Source organism: Ctenopharyngodon idella, chromosome 1 (genome assembly GCF_019924925.1).
Source record: "Ctenopharyngodon idella isolate HZGC_01 chromosome 1, HZGC01, whole genome shotgun sequence".
Lineage (NCBI taxonomy): Eukaryota > Metazoa > Chordata > Actinopteri > Cypriniformes > Xenocyprididae > Ctenopharyngodon > Ctenopharyngodon idella.
The window spans coordinates 3,773,048-3,793,242 of NC_067220.1; the positions used below are offsets into that span (position 1 = coordinate 3,773,048).

Sequence of the window (20,195 nt, forward strand, 5' to 3'; positions counted from 1 at the left end):
CCATCACTATATAAGTCGTTATTTTGGTTTTTTTTTGGTGCACCAAAAATATTCTCGTGGCTTTATAATATTAATATTGAATCACTGTACTCACATGAACTGATTTAAATATGTTTTTAGTACATTAATGGATCTTGAGAGAGGAAATGTCATTGCTGGCTATGCAGGCCTCACTGAGCCATCGGATTTCATCAAAAATATCTTAATTTGTGTTCTGAAGATGAACGAAGGTCTTACGGGTGTGGAACGACATGAGCGTGAGTAATAAATGACATTATTTTCATTTTTGGGTGAACTAACCCTTTAAGCGCTGTTAGAATTGAATGAATCGATTCACTATTTCAAAACCATCTGTAAAGATCTGTTAAATTTGACAAAACGGTTGACATCACTAACCCTAAAATTTACATAAACCCTGTCCTTGAGAACACACAACAAAGGGGGCGGGGCCATGTTGGGCTGCTTTAGAGAAGAGGAAGAGTTGTTGTAGTAGAGTGTTGTTGTCATGCCGTCATTTTACGCCGGACTGCTTCACAAACGAGTGTCAATTCAACACTGGATTTGCAGAAAAGATTAACATGACGGCACATGCTAGTCGATGAGTTGAATTAACTCCACAGCAACTACATACATTTATCCACTAACCATTCAGAAACGTCTAAAAGTTGTAACTTCTTCCTGAGTCTCTCCATCAGTGTCGACTCCGGTTTGAACAATGTAAGGCTGAACACCGTTACTGACAATCCTCATTTTGGCTGCGTGAGATTCTCCGGCTTTGTTGTTGTTGAGCGACCAAAGCGCGAGCTGTTAAAGCTCCGCCCTCTTCTGGAAAGGGGGCCGGGAGCAGCAGCTCATTTGCATTTAAAGGGACACACACAAAAACGGCGTGTTTTTGCTCACACCCAAATAGGGGCAAATTTGACAAGCTATAATAAATGATCTGTGGGGTATTTTGAGCTGAAACTTCACAGACACATTCTGGAGACACCAGAGACTTATATTACATCTTGTGAAAGGGGCATTATAGGTCCCCTTTAAAGACAACTGTTTTGTTTTACGTTTTCTGAAATGTTATGTTTAGATATGCAAATGTGGTTATCTAATTAAATATGCACTCATTTGTATACATTTCCATAAAAAAGTGCACTTTTTTATTTATTTTTTTAAACCGGCAGACAAAACTCAAGAAGTGAGCTAAACTTTGTTTCACACAGTAAAATATCAGTCATTCAGAGTAAAACTACGCAACACTCACCGTCTCCTCACGCCCCGCTGGTTATGATCTTCTCAATCTGGTCCACTCAGGTCGAATCTCATGTTGTGATCAGGCGTGCGCTTCCTTCACTGCTGCCTGCCTGTGTGCGCAAACTCACCTGTACTGGGGGGAGGGTGTAGGTGAGGGCGGGGCCAAACGAGCCCCTGAGGATGCAGCTAATTGGATGCAGGTGACATGACTGACAAATGAGGAGGAGAATATTTTTTAACTTTGAAGCTTTTAAAATGTCTGTGTGTGAGAAGAGTGATTGACTCCTTTGACACTGTGTGTGTGTGTGTGTGTGTGTGTGTGTGTGTGTGTGTGTGTTTGTGTGACTGTACGTGTGAGTGTGAGTGTGTGTGTCACTCACAGATGGCTGAGCAGGCTGCAGGTCAGTGCAGGGGTTTGATTTTGGATTATCTTCAACATTAGTGCTTTCCCACAACTTCTGATTCACCTGCACAAGAAATCAAGCAGTGATTTGATGTCACTGGATGCTCAGCGAATCATGCAGCATTTCTGACATTCACTGCAACATCAACACATCTAGAGTTGAACTTGATTATTTCGGTTTGTTTAAAAGCTGCTTTCAGTATGTCTACAGAAGCAATAAGTTTGTCTATAGCTGTTTCCATCCAAAGTTGTGCATTTAACAAAACTGGAATTTCTTATAAAACATTTGTGAATTGTTAGTCGGTGCGACCTTATATTGTACACCTTTAACCCTAGGATTATTCAAGTAGGGTAAGGTTGGTCAAATCTAGCCTAATCCATAAAGTACTCACCCACCAGCAGGTTGTAGTTCTTCAGTAATGATGTAGAAGACCCCCTTGTGGTTCAGTTTGTAGTTATACTTCTGTATTCAACCTATGAACAAAGTGTAACGCCTCTCGCAGTTCAAAACACTTATGCTACGTCTTAAGCCTTCCCTATTCAACTTACGAAAATGGTCTTATAACTTGTTAAATATGGATATTTTTCTTACACAAATGCATTGCTTCGCTTCAGAAGGCCTTTATTAACACCCCGGAGCCGTGTGGAGTAGGATTGCACAATTTATTGCAATTAAACCACACGTGATTTAGCAAAGGCTGCAATTATTTTATGCACAGCTTGCCAGAGCTGTACAGCTCTGTGATCAGTAGTAAAAGCTTCTCCATCTGAAAGCCAGAGGGCGCTCTTGCGCAGAAACTCTAAATATGCCCTGCAGTAGAAGTAGACGCGTCATTCCAGGAAATCCCTATCCCTATCATCTCACAGAAGGATGCTCAACTGTCATTATGAAGTGAGTTTGGAGTAAAAACATGTTATTAAATGTTGTCTTTTGTTGGACAAGATGTTAATTAATGTTTCTCATGTCTGTAAAGATGTTTGACGCATGTTGCTTTTTCAGATGTACATTATAAGTGACTCAAACTCGCAGTGCTTTCAGATGGATTAGCATTTGGAGCCATACTTCATTGACAAGCTGTGCATACAACCCAAATTCCAGAAATGTTGGGACGTTTTTTAAATTTGAATAAAATGAAAACAAAAAGACTTTAAAATCACATGAGCCAATGTTTTATTCACAATAGAACATAGATAGCATAACAAATGTTTAAACTGAGAAATTTTACACTTTTATCCACTAAATGAGCTCATTTCAAATTTGATGCCTGCTACAGGTCTCAAAATAGTTGGCATGGGGGCAACAAATGGCTGAAAAAGCAAGAAATTTTGAAAAGATTCAGCTGGGAGAACATCTAGCAACTAATTAAGCTAATTGATATCAGGTCTGTAACATGATTAGCTATAAAAGGGATGTCTTAGAGAGGCAAAGTCTCTCAGAAGTAAAGATGGGCAGAGCTGTGAAAGAGTGCGTAAAAAGATTGTGGAATACTTTAAAAACAATGTTCCTCAACGTCAAATTGCAAAGGCTTTGCAAATCTCATCATCTACAGTGCATAACATCATCAAAAGATTCAGAGAAACTGGAGAAATCTCTGTGCGTAAGGGACAAGGCCGAAGACCTTTATTGGATGCCCAGGCCCTCAGATGACACTGCATCACTCACTGGCATGATTGTGTCAATGACATTACTAAATGGGCCCAGGAATACTTCCAGAAACCACTGTCGGTAAACACAATCCGCCGTGCCATCTGCAGATGCCAACTAAAGCTCTATCATGCAAAAAGGGAAGCCATATGTGAACATGGTCCAGAAGCACCGTCGTGTCCTGTGGGCCAAGTATCATTTTTGTTTCAAAGTGGAAAAGTGTTCTATGGTCAGAGGAGTCCAAATTTGACATTCTTGTTGGAAATCACGGACGCCGTGTCCTCCGGGCTAAAGTGGAGGGAGACCTTCCAGTGTGTTATCAGCGTTTAGTTCAAAAGCCAGCATCTCTGATGGTATGGGGGTGCATAAGTGCATACAGTATGGGCAGCTTGCATGTTTTGGAAGGCACTATGAATGCTGAAAGGTATATAAAGGTTTTAGAGCAACATATGCTCCCCTCCAGACGACGTCTATTTCAGGGAAGGCCTTGTTTATTTCAGCAGGACAATGCAAAGCCACATACTGTAGCTATTACAACAGCATGGCTTCGTCGTAGAAGAGTCCGGGTGCTGAATTGGCCTGCCTGCAGTCCAGATCTTTCACCTATAGAGAAAAATACATCAAAGACGACCACGAACTCTTCAGCAGCTGGAAACCTATATCAGGAAAGAATGAGACCAAATTCCAACACCAAAACTCCAGAAACTCATAACCTTGATGCCCAGACGTCTTCACACTGTTTTGAAAAGAAGAGGAGATGTTACACCATGGTAAACATGCCCCCGTCCCAACTATTTTGAGACCTGTAGCAGGCATCAAATTTGAAATGAGCTCATTTTGAACATAAAATTGTAAAATTTCTCAGTTTAAACATTTGTTATGTTATTTATGTTCTATTGTGAATAAAATATTGGCTCATGTGATTTGAAAGTCTGGTAACACTTTAGTATAGGGAACACATATAAACTATTAATTATGACTTTTCCCTCAATAAACTCCTAATTATTGCATATTAATAGTTAGTAAGGTAGTTGTTAAGTTTAGGTATTGGGTAGGATTAAGAATGTAGAATAAGGTCATGCAGAATAAGGCATTAATTTGTGCTTAATAAGTACTAATAAACAGCCAATATTCTAGTAATATGCATGCTAATAAACAACTAGTTAAAAGACCCTAAAATAAAGTGTTACTGAAAATCTTTTAGTTTTCATTTTATTAAAATTTAAAAAACATCCCAACATTTCCGGAATTTGGGTTGTAAATAAATAATCGCAGCATTTGCAGTTTTTATAATTGCACTAAGAATTGTGTTTAAGTGATACTAGCGTTCAAGTTCAATGTTATTTTTCGTATCGTGCAGCCCTAGTGATGAGTACGTTTATGATGGATGGATGTGGATGGAAGCACTTTCTTCAGCTCATACTCGTGACCCCTGTTCACTGCCATTATAAAGCTCAGATGCGTCAGGATATTTATTAATATATATAATGTTTTATTTGTGTTGTTGTTTCCCTGTAATACTTCCAGTTTATGCTTTATAAGTTTCGGCTCTCAGTGAATGTTCTGCAACGCATTTTACAGACAAACAAAAACATTTACTTTATGTGTAGTTTTCTAAAACCTTCAGATGCCTTTATCTTTCTGTTCTATAAACATAAACGCATCATTTCAGATCCTATTTGCCGCGTTCACACTGCAGTTAAATACGGATTCACTCCACTTGCAGTGTCTTTGTGGCCTGGTGCTTCTGCTGAGATCTAGATTGGGCTCTCGCTTTAGGGTTCTAGATGGAGGAACCTTGTTGATCCAGAAGAGAAGAGCGTTCTCCCAGCTCCTGCCGGGCCCGAACTGATCCGTCTCCTTCGACATCTTGACCCGACCCACCGTTTCCATGGTGCTTAGCGACATTAGTCGCTGAGCACTGGGCCCCCTGCAACCAATCAGAGAAGATACACACATCTGTCTGGTTTTACACTCAGGCTATATTCAGACTGTCAGTCCAAATCCGATTTTTGAGCATATCCGATTGAAGCCGCTCATACCAGCCTCCTATGTTTCTGCCACTGCCTCAGTAATCCAGCTGTATTTCAAACCCCTCCATGTTGCGGTGGCTGTTGTTGTTTTTGGCGTATACCAACCAACACAACGTCATTGACATAGAAACCAGTGCAGATATTCTGGAAAACTAAAGAGCGGCATAGTCACACAAATCGGATCTGAACAGTTGCTATACACAATGTGGACGTCAATAATTTTGGATCAGATTCTAATCGGATACACAAGTAATCGGATTTGGACTGACATTGTAAATGTAGCCAAAGAGACGACAATGAACGGACTGTGAGATGATCTGCACGAGTCTGACACACGATCAGAGAGAGACAGAGTCATTCACAAGAGACACTTCATGACGAGTGTTTCTCTCACGCAAACCCTGACCCACATCCAGAGTCTGATCTGATCTGAGGCCAGCACTCACTGAAACACAGCAGCTCACGCCAGTGCTTTTAATGATCTCAGCGCATTTACTGTCAGTCAAAGACAGATTTGGACAGATTTCTGGGTCATTCTGGGAAACGGTGACTTTACGTCATTACTACAAAACAAACCCTGACAAGTGATCAGTACCATCAACAGTACTGAAGGGGTTGTTTGTGATAATGGCTAGTTACCGAATAAATAAATATATGGACATAAATATTGATTGAGTCTAAATTATTTGAGAGAAGAAAGGGAGTGTGAATTGACCGTGACTGACCCATTCAGAATCGAACAGGGGCGTCACTAGACCCTTTTTACTGGGGCATGTGCCACAGTAAAATTTTCCTTATAAATATTTTTCAATTGAAGTAAATTACAGTCAATTCATTGAACATTATTTGAATTATTTAACATTACAGCTTTTCACAAACTCCATGAACACAGATGTAAGATGCAAACACTTTCTTTATTGTGCTCCAATTAATAAACATTGCTTCCAGTTATTTTCCTTTGGTGTCCCATTCTTTCAAGTTCACAGCAGCAAATATGCAGTACAGCACACACATTGTCCATAGTCCATATTGTTCATTCAAGGTAACTCTTTACCAGTGAAGCATTAAGCTCAGTCCAACACATTATAATCCAATAAGCATGGTCAGCATTATCATGTACGTTCTTGCATGTTCAAAAACTGTGTGCTTCCCCATTACCACCTGTTGTCTCATTACCCAGGTGCCCTTAATATACCATGCTAGAGCGCCACCCAGTGGACAAACCATTGCACCCAATAGCTCCAACCCTAATTAAACACACCTGAAGCTAATCAAGGTCTTCAGGATTACTAAAGTTACAGACAGGTGAGTGTTTTTTTTTCAGGGTTGGAGCTAAACTCTGCAGGATCAACGTTCCCCACCCCTGGTGTAAGGGAACGGTCAACAGTGTAATTATAAATGTAATTACAGAAATTGACTACAAATGTAATTACATGCAGGTATTTTTTTTTTAAATATACTGTAAGTACAATGTAAAAACATGTTCGTTCACAATAAGTGCATTGTATCAAATTATTAATTTAATGTAAGTACATAGTAGTTAAAGACACGAGCATCAGAGCAGAGCAGTGAAACACTGACCTTCATTTCACTCACTGCAGGAGGGACACCTGCATTAACACGATTCATCCTGTAGAGGGCGCTTCACACTAGAAAAATAGAGTCCAGGGATTCTGAGGGTCCGTGGAAATTACACACACACTGCATTTTACAGCTGATATGCCTTCCAGATGCCTTCGGCATCAAGAAATGTCAAAATCCCTGATCTAGAATAAACTGTTATCCAGAGTGGAAACACACAAGCAGCTGACAGTAACTGAAGATGAGCATCAGCAGGACTGTGAGCTCATGTACAAGAGTTTACAGCGAACGTTCACAATCACACAAACTCACTGAAGTCACGCGAGAATTCAGCTGTAAAATGCAGTGTAACCTGTTTCAGATGAAGTAAAAACACACAGTTCCCATTCATCGGCAGTCGTTATTTTTACTGATAATCAGAGACACTATCAGTAAGAGTTTAGATAACTATCAGTTTAGATTTATTAGCTCTGGTGTTTCGCCGTTATTCGTTATTTACTCAGAGGAACTGACACACGAACACCGGGACGGACGTTACAGGACACTCACACACAAACAGTGAAGAAACGCTTGTTTAATAATCTATTCTAGCAGTTGTTCTGAATGATGATGCTAATGAACCAGTCGAGCTGTACTGAAGTGCTGTTCCTCATGTTTTACTTTCAGAAGATGTTTATCATGTGTGTTTACTGAAGCTCACACGCGTGTTTGTGTGTCTGTCTTCTCCTCAGAGTCAGTCCGGCTGGAATGGGCGGATCCTCCTCAAAGCAAGTAGTCCAGCTCCCAGAAATTAGAGAGGTAATCAACGGTGATCAGGTAGTTTCTGTTGTCTAAAGTGAATATATCTGTCCCAACCTTAGACCATGGGTTACTTGGTAGTTCGTGAGACCACAAAGTCTCCTTCTGCTGTTTCACATCCATAGATCTGCAGATGTCACATTTGATGATCTAGGAATGTCTTTATCTGATCATTCATCCCCAACCAATAAACACATTCTCTTGCCCTTCTTAGGCATCCCTCTATGCCCAAATGTGAGGAGTGAATGCGCTGATCAATGTCATCTCTGAGTGCGTCGGGGATTACAACTCTCTCCCCCCTGAAGACAATTCCACTCTGCGCACTCAGTTCCTCCTGAAAAGAGTGGTAATGTGCGATGTCATGTGGCAAGTCTTTTTTGTTCATTGGCCAACCTTCTTGGATAAATCTGATAAGTGTCTGCAATTTTCTGTCTTTACTTGTTTCCTCTCTGATGGCCTGGAGTCTTTCTTCTGCTAATATGTACATGCTGAACCATGTTTATGCTTTCAATCTCTATTTCTACTGAACTCTCTGAGGCATGTTCAGGTAAGTATGAGCGGCTCAGCGTGTCAGCTAGCAACATGTCCTTCCCTGGGATGTTAATGACTTCGATGTCGTATCTCTGTAGTCTAAGTAACATTCTTTGCAGGCGTTTTGGGGTGTTCAGCAAGGGTTTGTTTTCCAGTGGCTTATGGTCAGAGTGTACAGTTACTTTGCGCCCGTATGTATACTGATGGAATTTTTCCATACCGAAGACAATGGCCAAACATTCTTTCTCTATCTGGGCATAACCCCTCTCTGTCTGAGTCAATGCCCGACTTCCATAAGCAACTGCCGCCCCCTCTTGAAGTAAAGCGGCCGCTAACCCAGTCTCTGACGCGTCACACTGGAGTGTCAGAGGTTCATCTGGATTGTAATATTTGAGAATTGGGGCTTTGGTGATGGTGTCTTTGAGCCGTGTGAATGCTTGCTCATGTGCATCTGACCATTCCCAGATACTGTCTTTATGAGTTAGCTGCCTCAGTATCTCACAGCCATCTGACAGGTGGTCACAGAATTTCGAGAGATAGTTTACCATGCCCAGGAGCCTTTGGACACCCTTGACATCTGTTGGACGTGGCATGTCTCTGACCGCTCGTGCCTTTTCAGGATCCACTCTGAGCCCATCTGTGGTAAGTAAATGTCCGATGTATGGAACCTCGCTTTTCCTCAGTTGAAACTTCTCTGCATTCAGTTTGATGTTCTTTTCTCTACATCTAGTCAACAGCGCTCTCAGTTTGTCGTCATGGTCTTGGTTTGCTAATTCTAATCACCCTCTCCTGTGGTGAGGATGTCATCAGCTATGACATATATACCTCGCAATCCTTCCTGAGTTTTCTTTGAAACACCTCAGGTGCAGGGCTGATGCCCATTGGCATCCTCAGCCATCTGTATCTGCCATACGGTGTGGCAAATGTGGTCATATAACTGGATCCCTCATCCAGGGTCACATGCCAAAATCCATTTTTGACGTCACACACAGTGAAAACTTTTGCTCTTGACAAGTCTGGCAGTATTTTGTCTATTGTCGGCAGAGGAAAGTGGCATCTTTCAGAGTCTTGGATCTATGCATATCCTGAGGTTTCCTGACGGCTTCTTAACAATAACAAGACTGCTAATCCACTCTGTGCTACAGTCTACTGGTGTGATGATCCCTCTTCGTTGAAGATCACTCAGCTCTGCTTTAAGTGGTGACATCATTGCCACAGGGACCCTTCTCTTCGGCAGTTTCACTGGAGTTACTCTGGGGTCTGCTTCTATCTTATACGCACCCTCCAGACATCCGTCTCCCTGGAACACATCAGCATAGTCTTTTCTGATATTATCCATGCTCCACATTTCATCTTTCCTGGTCTCTTTGGTGACAATGCTATCCACAGCCATGATGTTTTCACACTGAACTTTCACTAGATTCATGGCTTGTACTGCCCTGCTGCCCAGTAGCAGCACTGCGGACCCGTCATCTACAACCATGAATTCTAATCGGTACAGTTTCTTGTTTCTAGGATTTCTTAATTTAACTTTACATTTCCCCAATGGCTGCAGTGTGCTTTTATTGTACATCACCAGCACTTGCTCAGTCTTTTCAATTTGTGTTGCTGGGTTTAACAGATTGACAGGTAGTGTATACCACATCCTGTGAAGATGACGTAAATTGCATTTTGTGTGTGGGTGAACATGGGTTATGGGGGACAGAAGCGTTGTGTGTAACTGACAAAAATGAAGACAGTTAGGAAATAAATGTATAGCAAGGTAGAAATCTGATAAAATGTACAATAAAAATGTGTGTATTGCTAAAGCCATTGACGCAAACAGGAAATGCACTGAAGCAAGTAAATAAGGTGACAGACACAAGTAACATAACAACTGACGCAGGCAGGTAATAGCAACATATAATACCAAGTAGTAGCAACAACATGTGCGTAAATGAAAAGATAATGTGCATCATATTATGATTTTATTCATTGTTTTATTAAATACACAGTATTACTGTGTTATAACTGTATTATGTTTAATACAGTATATCCTCAGTTAAAAGCAAAAATGCATACTGTCCAATCAGGGGGACATCTGAAAATCTCTGAAAGTGTGTAAATGTGTTCAAATCTTCAAAAACACAGGGGAAAAAATCCTGAGGTTGTTAATTCATGCATGAAAGGGTTAATGTTTATGTTAAAAGAACGTTCTGTAAATGATATTTTAAGAACATTTTAACATTTAGATAACCTTTACAAAACGTTTCCTGTTAGCTGGGTCAGACCAATGAGATTGACTGTGGGCGGGGCTTCCAGCTGGTTCTCACAAGGTGTAAGTCACTTTAAATGGGAGCATCTGAGAAATTACTGATCTTTTTAATGATTTATTTGAAACGAGTCCTGTGAGGGAGGATCTGCAAGTTCGTTCTGCTGTCCAGATGCTTTCAGCCAGTGCAGAAACAGCAGGGGTTGAGTAACTAATGTTTCACTGCAGTAAATCACTCCTGCTGTCCTACTACAAACACGATATTAATAACTCGGACTAAATAAAACAGCGATAACGTCATCTTCTGATAGCGACTGTGGGTCAGACAGATACACGCATCTGCAGTGCCTGTTTTCTGTTTTATTTCTAACTCACACAGTCCAGCTCCTACATGAAAGTTCAGTTCAACACACTCATTCTGGCATCGTTTACTTTTCCTCGATCATGTCAATCCACATTCCTCTGTGGAACACAAAAGATTTAAATGAGAGCAGTTGAGCAGCAGCTGCAGGAGTGTGTGGAAATGACAGCACGTTGGTTTTTGGTTGAACTGTCCCTTTAAGAGTGTGAAATCAGCTGTTTACCTCATTCCTGAACACTCTGATATCATCGGCTTCTCCACCCAGATCCAGCGGAGCTCCAGCTGAACCTGCTCAACGCGTCTCATGACTGCTATTGTTAACTGAATGTTAATATATTTAATTATGCATGTTCAGAGTTGTGAGAGTTTGACTCATCTTCATTATGAGTACAAATTGAACTCATGACTCTGAATAAAAGAGCACAAGCCTGCACTGACACTCCTGCAGCGAGACTCGATCACCCTCCCTCTGATTATTCTTAATTACATGATTAGGGATAATATGAGGAATGTACCATACTGATACAAAACTAGATAACAACAACAACAAAAAAAAGTGTCAAGACAAACTTTGATGTATACTTGAGAAAGCCTGACCAGAAAGTTTGAACCAGTTTTAAAAGCTTTAAGTTTGAAGGCAATACAGTCTATCAGAAAAACAAAAACAGACAGATAGATATACAGATAATGTTGCTAAGATGTTTCTAGAATGAATTAACACATAGCTAATATGTTTCTAACATTAATACGTTGTTAACATGTTTTAACCATGTTGTTAGCATATGTTTATAGCATGATTTAACACATTACTAGCATGTTTTAAGATGTTGCTAACATGATTTAGTGTTGTTAGCATGACTTAACACACTGCTAAAGTTTTAACGTTGCTAACATGCTTTAACACTGCTATCGTGTTTATAGCGTGATTTAACACGTTGCTAGCATGTTTTAAAGTCCCCCAGTGGTGAAGATCAAGTTTTTAATGTTGTTCATATGTCTATGTGGTGTTTTTAACATGCTTTCAGACAAACCATGTGCAAATTCATGTCAGCACCATTGTTGAGTGTTTTCCTCTTTAAAACTGTAGTAAACCAAAGAAGCGGTTTGAAATCGCTGGTGTTGCTGACGTCACAAACTACCTTGTAACCAATCACGTCAACGTGGGGGCGGGCTTTAGCATATCATTAACTGGCCGCTCAAATGAAGGTTATCCTGGTATATATTTCTGTTGATATGAAAAATAGTGTAGATTTAGCAATATGGCGTGTGTATGATGTGTATTACGATGTTGTGATGAACTATGTCTTTCTCCACTGAGTTGTTAAAGCGTTTGTAAGGATATTGATTGTTAGAAGTCTGACTCGTGAATATGAACATGGAACATTAGCAACACATTATTAGCGGTTTGATAACATAGTCAAGCAAAAGGCTAATCATATAAATTACATTTATGTGTCCGACTTTGTAAAGAGCGATACCATTATGCAGCGTTTACCTCAGTAAGCTGACCGAGTGGATCTCGTCTGAGCTCGTGCGAGTGAGTGGAGGCGGGGCTAATTATCATATTCATAGAACTGTGTATATTAAATGAGGCAAGGGTGTAGAGTTACATTCACGCTATTTAAGGCATTAAGATTTTTTTTTTTTCTTTAAAGGAAAAATGTTTATGTAATTTTGGTGATCAAAGATGAGTTTTAAGGGATAAAACGATTGACTACAGGAGGACTTTAACGTGTAACATTATTTAATATTATTGTTAATGCTTCTAGCATGATTTAGCACATTGCTAGCATGTTTTAACATGTTAGCATGTTTCTAATATGAATGAACACAATGCTAACATGCTTCTGACATCAATTAGCACATTATTATCATGATATAGCATGTTGCTAGCATTAGTCAGAAACATTAGTCTCAGAACAATAACAATAGCTGCGTTTCTACAGCATCTGTAGCAGCGACTCAAGTCAGCGAACAGTCAAATGCTCTGGTGAAACTGGCCTTGGTGACACAAAACAGCATGTGTCACTGTACTGGATCTGTGCAGTAGTCAACTAATTAAACGCAATCTAAACCACTTTAATTCTCACAATCTGTGACACTGGCACAAGATTATTGTATTATGATGCGTCACATTTACTGTTGCCCAGCGAAATCCAGTCATTGTGACTGAACAGAACCAAGAACAGAGGAAACTAAACCTGATACAATCACTAACACAAAGCTTAATGGACAAAATAATAATCGCCAAGATGAAAAATCTGAAGCAAGGTTCATTTAACTGAGAAATATCTAAAGACTACACACCATTGTTTTAATTTAGTTCGTTAATATTCGTAATATTATTAATATTTTCAAACAGAAGAGTATGTTTGTGTGTTAGTTCTTGTTGTGGTATTGAAAATCCTGAAATTACACCAGTGTTGGTACGAATGACTGAAACGCTGGTACACAATTAATTTGTTAAAACACAGACATGTTTTTTTCAAATCAAAGACAAAAACATGCATAAACTCCACCGGTAAGACTTTAATTAAATAAAAACTATATTTACACAATTCATTCACAGTTTGTTCTCAAACACACACAGTTTCTTCATCTGATGCTCATAGAAACACACTGAGAGTGATGGACAGCTCAATCAGCAGGACGGATCAGTCCTTCTCGTTCCTCAGCTCTCAGAGGAGTCCAGCATCTTCTCACCGTCCTTCAGCACCACCTGTCCTCCGTTAGCCTGTTCGTCGCCTCCATCACGAGCCCTGCGAGCCTGAGACACAGAGAGCCGACAAAACACTGGGCTGCAAATAACCGTCTGACCTGGTTCACCAAGTTAAGATGACCCCACCCAAGAAGACCCGTGAAAGAAAAGCAACAGAAGAAGAGCTTATAGTCACAGATCAGAGAGAGAATCAATCAATCCCAGACTGCTTTAAAGAATCATCAGTAAGTATCAGAGATGATCCGCCGGACTAAACGCAGCCTGAGACGCTCCGACTGAACATCAAGCAGATCACAGACAGAAGCTGCTTCAGGAAGCACGTTTATTAATCAAAACCATTTACGTACAACATAATGAGACATTATCAGTGTTGGGTGATCAGTAGACGGAGTGAGCGAGGACACACGGACACTTCCAGCGTCTGTTTGGATTATTATCAGTGTATCTGTCCAGCATCAGGAACAGCCAATCAGAACGCAAGACCAAGATATCCGTGTGTGCGTCTTATTGGTCGATTACAAACAGATGATCAAATCAGAACACACGACTGACACTCATAAACTCACGTGTCCAGCTCATAATTCACAAGATGTTTCAGTTCACAGTGAACATGAACTAACAATAAACAATCTCATTTTTAAGATCAAAACTTTTTAATGTTAGTTAATCGCACTGTGAACTAACATGAAGATTAATAATGCTGTTATAATATATTGGTCATTGTTGGATTAACAAAAGAAACCACATTGTGAATTATTACTGCCCATTTTTAGGACCATTTTGCATTTTCTTTGTGTGAAACACGTTTGTTGGGCTGAAGTGTGACGCGCCCTCGACACGTTTCATGAAACTTCAGTACAGATCATACAGAAACTCTTAAAATACAACTGATAAAAGCTTAGAAAAGACCCTCTTTAAAAACCAGGGACATTTTGAATGTTGTTTGAGAGTTAATGTGGTGAAACACATTCTGGTTGGTTAGTACAGCATGTGTTGAAATACTAGTAACTCAAGTGAAACCATGTGTGTGTGTGTGTGTGTGTGTGTGTGTGTGTGTGTGTGTGTGTGTGTGTGTGTGTGTGTTCGCGTGCGCCAGACTGACACATGCAAATATCTACATGATTAACGCACACATGCCCGCAGCAGTGAACGCTGCACATCTGTTAGCCAGAAACACAACCGCAACATTACAAAGACGTTAGATGAGCATTCACAAATGTGTGCGTCATTCACACACACACACACACACGATCGTTTAGTGAGAAGATAAAAACAGTCATGAAGAAAAACCCCAACCAGCTCAGTAACTGCGTGCAGACAGTGCAACGCACGTAAACACTCCGAATCACATGATCCGACCGGTTAGTTAGCGTTAGTGTGTTCCGACGAACGGAGAATCTCAGAGCAAATCAGCAGGTTAAGATGATAGTGACTGAGTGATTATGGAGTCTGATCCAGAGGATTTAAAAGCAAGCGAATCTACATACGACCCACGACTCCTGCAGCACACGCCGTCTCCGCTGCGCACAACAGACAAGAGAAGAGCCATTAGAAACACATCGACACACAGTGACACACATCGACACACATCGACACACACACCGACACACACACCATCAAGTCTTCAGAAAGTACCTGGTTTAAATGAGCACTGGTTTCATGTCACTAACCAGCTGGGACGGACACAGACTGCGCGACTGCCGTGTTTCTAGCTCGCAGGCATGTGAGGTTTAGTTTGTTAGGCGTAGAGCGATTAAATTATAATTCTATCTCTAAGAGGTTAAACTAGTTTATGTTAGTTAGCTTCTCTATTTGCAGTAAAGGCTTTGTTAGTGGTTAGTGAATGAGTTTGTACAAATGACGAAGCAAAGCTAGAATGCCCCTTTACAAGGAAAATACACACAAACACATGTAATAGCAACACTACGATATTTTTTTACATATTTCAATGCAAAACAGAAATGATTTTAATAGTAATTTGATTTTATGTTACAAACATCTAAAACGTTCTTAAATCAAGATATATTTACTGGAGAAGCAAAATGACAGTCATGTTTTTAAATGTATCAAAATGAAGTGGGTTTTTGCTTAAAACAAGAACAAATATCTGTCAGTGGGGTCCGAAAAATAAACTGGTTCTGTCTTTGAATTAAAAAAATTTTTCGGACGCCAGTGACAGATATTTATGGAAGCTTGTTTAAAAGGTAATTGTGACTTTTTCACAATTCTGACTCTTTTCTCGCAATTACAAATTTATATCTTACAATTGTGATTTTTTTCCTAGCAATTGCGAGGAAAAAAACTCAGAATTGAGATTATTTATTATTATTTTTTATTTTGTGGCGGAAACTAGTTTCCATAGATATTTCTGATTTAAGCACCAACTCACTTCATTTTAAAACATCCCAAGTCATTTTGCTTCTCCAGTAAATGTATCTTGATTTAAGAATGTTTAGATATTTGTGCTGGAAATCGACAAAACGACTGCAGAAGAACTTTTTTTGCCGTGTTGATAGCGTAACCGCTGCGTAATTCACTCCGTCACATGAAAGCGTGTCTGTCGGACGGGAGTTCTTGTGCTAAAGCGGCCGCTTGAGTGGCGGTTTGACGCTGGCGTGGTGATTGCTGTTGTGGGTCCCGTCGCTCTCAGAGAGTACCTCTTGCTCGAGGGTGTTGAAGCGGACGCCCGAGTGCTCGCCCGTCTGCTGGGACCTCCGGCACAGGTAGCAGAGGATGCGTTTGAAGGTGTCGCGCATGTCCTTGTCACGGTAGGAGTAGATGACGGGGTTCATGAAGGAGTTGCACTCGGCCAGCACCAGGAAGAACTTCTCGTACGTCAGGACGTCGCAGGTTTCACACAGGCCGTCCAGCAGAAGTAGAACCAGACCCGGCGTCCAACACACCACGAAACAACCTGCCAGAGAGAGCACAAGGGAACTCGTTTATGTTTGCTGAGAGCGACAAAATGCAAAAGGATAGGATTGTGCGGAACGCCCTTATATGGAGATGTATTGTTTTATGCAAATTGACTATTTACATCTACGCAAATTTCTTTACTTAGAATACTCAATTCATTAACATGAGAACAAGGATGCACATTTTTCTGTGTTCTACAGTGCATATAAATATAATAATCAATATAATTAATTAATAAAATAACCCAGTATTTCTGCAATTTAGTTTGACACTTTTTTAATTTGTAGGTGATGCAAATGTAAGTCTTTTGACAGCAGAATCTGAATTAGTCTCATATGTGATGAAGTTTGCATCAGTGATTGTTATTTTCCTGTTTATTACTGTGAAGCTGCTTTGAATCCATCTGTATTGAATAAAGTGCTGTAGAAATAAAGCCGACTTGACAATAGACAATCAGAGGAGTGCTGTTGAAACTAAAACTTAACTTCTATCTCTTCCACACTGTCGTTATAAATCTAAAGATGATCAGGCCTTTCCTGTAGCCGGGTGAAAGCATTGGATCAATTTAAGTTGTTTAAATGTGCTTAATAAATAAAAGCTGTTATGACGTTAGTGTTCAACAACAGCATTTAGACGCTAATGCAACACTTCCTTTAGTCTAATGATCTCAGATGTACGTTCAGGAAGTATCTTAAGTGTGTGTGTGTGTGTGTGTGTGTGTGTGTGTGTGTGTGTGTGTGTGTGTGTTTATGGGATACTTCCAAGACGGGTTTTGAGTTTCCAGGAAGTTGGGCAGAATGTGTGTGTCAACATTCCCTGTATGTGAGCGCGAGCGGGCGTGACGGACGGTCATTGGTCAGAACATGCACGTACTCGCCTCTCTCTCTCCCTCTGGGAGGGTGAAGTGACGAGAGAAAAGCAGAGCAGAAACGAGGCTGAGATAGTGAAAACACGCAGGTCCGGTTAGACGAGCCCGAACAGGCTTTCCTCCCCCAGATCCTCAGCGTGTTTATGAATGTCGACTGTGCTTCTGTGTGTTATTCTCCAGAAGGGGAGTTTACTGAACACATTCAGACTGTTCGCTCTTATTTGAGTTTAACTAAACCACAATGAAACGACTGATAAAGTGTCTTCAGAGGAGCTCTGGATCTACAGCACCACGACAAAACAAAACATGTTATCTTGTTAGTCAGAATTAATGTGACGACTGGGCAGCAGTGTTTTCAATCTTTCCATCCTGAGGCCTTCAAGACTCAAGGCCTGTTCACACCAAGAGCAATAACTATAACCAGAACCAGATCTATAAAATAACCACAATTATAACAATAATTATATGATATATATATATATATATATATATATATATATATATATATACGTTGTAAGTCAGAAACGAGTATCCGTCTTACCCAATATCATGACAACAGTCTTCATGAGGTTGACCACCGTCTCCTTGTGTTTGACCTGAGAGGTGTGCTGGCTCATCCGGTGGTTCTTGCGCCGGACGTAGATGAATATGCGTGTGTAGACGGCCACCATGACCGTGAAGGTCAGCAGGTTCAACACGGCCCAGAACACCAGGTAACTGCGGCTGTAGAGCGGCGCCATGTTGGAGCACTTCTCAATGTTGCACACGCAGTGCCATCCCATAGTGGGCACCAGACCCATCACTATGGCGATGAGCCAGATGCCGATGATGAGCAGCACGACCCTGTGGTTGGTCATTTTACTGTGCAGCTGCATGGTGAAGATGGTCTGGTGTCGCTCCAGAGCGATGGCCATCAGATTAATCACTGACGCTGTCAGACTGGCGTCGATCAAACCCTAAAAGAGACACAAAGAATTTACACACGACAAATACAACCATCGTGAAGACGTTCATCCATAGTGATGAACAATAATGATAAAAATAACAATAACTGACTGTAACAACAAATACAACAAGAATGATATAATAATAATTAGTTCACTTTCAAATAAAAATTTGCTAATAATTTACTCACCCCCATGTCATCCAAGATGTCCATGTCCTTCTCGAAAAGAAATTAAGGTTTTTGATGAAAACATTCCAGGATTATTCTCCTTATAGTGGACTTCAATTGACCCCAAACGGTTGGGGTCAAAATTACAGTTTCAGTGCAGCTTCAAAGAGCTTTAAACGATACCAGATGAGGAATAAGGGTCTTATCTAGCAAAACGATAGGTCATTTTCTAAAAATAAAAAATAAAAAATTATATACATTTTAACCATAAACACTCGTCTTGAACTAGCTCTTCTCTATTAGATTTCCGGCAGTGTAGACGCTGCTAAGGGTATTACTGCCCTCCACAGGTCAAAGTTTGAACTAAATTGTCATAGACAATAGTATATAACAATTTAGTTTAAACTTTGACCTGTGGAAGCTGCACTGAAACTGTAATTTTGACCTTCAACTGTTTGGGGCCAACTGAAGTCCACTATAAGGAGAATAATCGTGGAATGTTTTCATCAAAAAACTTAATTTCTTTTCGACTGAAGAAAGGAGGACATGAATATCTTGGATGACATGGGGGTGAGTAAATTATCAGGAATTTTTTATTTGAAAGTGGACTAATCCTTTAAGTAACTAATGATAACTATAATAAGAATAAATATAGCTGCAAGCAACAATAACGGGCCCAATCCCCGCTGCCACCGTGGTGGCTTTAGGGAATTGGTGCATGATGGGCAATATGCATTTAAAACAGGTAAATAAAAAGTAATACAAACAATACAACAAAAATTAAATCTAAACTGTGACAGAAAAAAAGAAAGTTGTCCGGATGAGATGAGATCAATATATGTCCTGAGCTTGGTGACAGTAACTAAAACTAACCCCCCTACTTTTGTCAAAAGGTGGCGCTATAGAGCCCCTCCACCACATCCGTTTCTAAGGCTTTGCCCATGTCTACTGGCTGACAACTCTGATGTGTGTGTCGAGTTTCATGCAATTTAAAGCATGCTAAGAGCCTCAAAACACCCAAGAATGTTATTAAAGTTCAACGTGCTGCCATGGTAGCAGTATTTAAGATATCTAGAATCCTTTCACAGGGTATATATCTGCCATGTTTTGACATGATACTGATGAAGTTTGAAGCAAGGTAAAAATAAGAGGGTGATTTCAAATCATTTTTGAAAGTGACACTTCCTGTTGCCAGTTGGTGGCGCTATGACTTTGACTCACAATAATCACATCCATGTGATCGACCTCCTACAACGAACATGCGGCTGAAGTGTGCCAGCTCTGCCCTAATGGTTGTGGATTCTGAACTGTGCGCAAATATCAAATACCTGTCAGGGGTTGGGCCCTAATAATGGTAACTATAACAACTATAACGAGAATGCTAATTGTAGCCAACAATAACTATAATGAGAACAACAACAATGACTACAACAATAACAAAAAATAATAATTTATGATTACTATAACGAGAACAATAATGGCAAACTAACGATAATGAGATGAGAACAATAATAGCAACTAACAATAACTACAACAATAACTATAATGAGAACAATAATTATAACTAATGATAACTATAATGAGAATGGTAACTAACAGTAACTATAACCATAATGGAAACAGTAATGGTAACTATAAAGGCCCGTTCACAACAGGAACAACAACTGTAAAGATAACTATAACGATAACTATATTAGCGGCCACAAGAATATTGTTCTGTTTATTTTAAG

General features: G+C 40.1%; 1 protein-coding gene across 8 annotated transcripts in view; it reads right to left on the reverse strand.

The window, feature by feature from the left end:
• lpar2b (lysophosphatidic acid receptor 2b) overlaps nt 1-20,195 on the reverse strand; it is a 57,186-nt gene that overhangs the window by 22,202 nt on the left and 14,789 nt on the right. For 2 of the 8 annotated variants that reach the window (XM_051904578.1, XM_051904590.1), the window contains exons 3-6: nt 17,893-18,307; nt 16,225-16,481; nt 15,055-15,087; nt 13,358-13,615 (exon numbers count right to left, since the gene is read on the reverse strand). The exons of 1 other annotated variant lie outside the window; for it this stretch is intronic. In XM_051904578.1, the coding sequence (XP_051760538.1) occupies nt 13,520-13,615; nt 15,055-15,087; nt 16,225-16,481; nt 17,893-18,307 (801 nt within the window). In that variant the 3' untranslated portion in view covers nt 13,358-13,519. Of the gene's footprint in view, nt 1-1,255; nt 1,340-13,357; nt 13,616-15,054; nt 15,088-16,224; nt 16,482-17,892; nt 18,308-20,195 lie in introns of those variants that run through there. 5 more of the 8 variants (XR_007931490.1, XM_051904580.1, XM_051904600.1 and 2 more) reach the window with 4 other exon arrangements.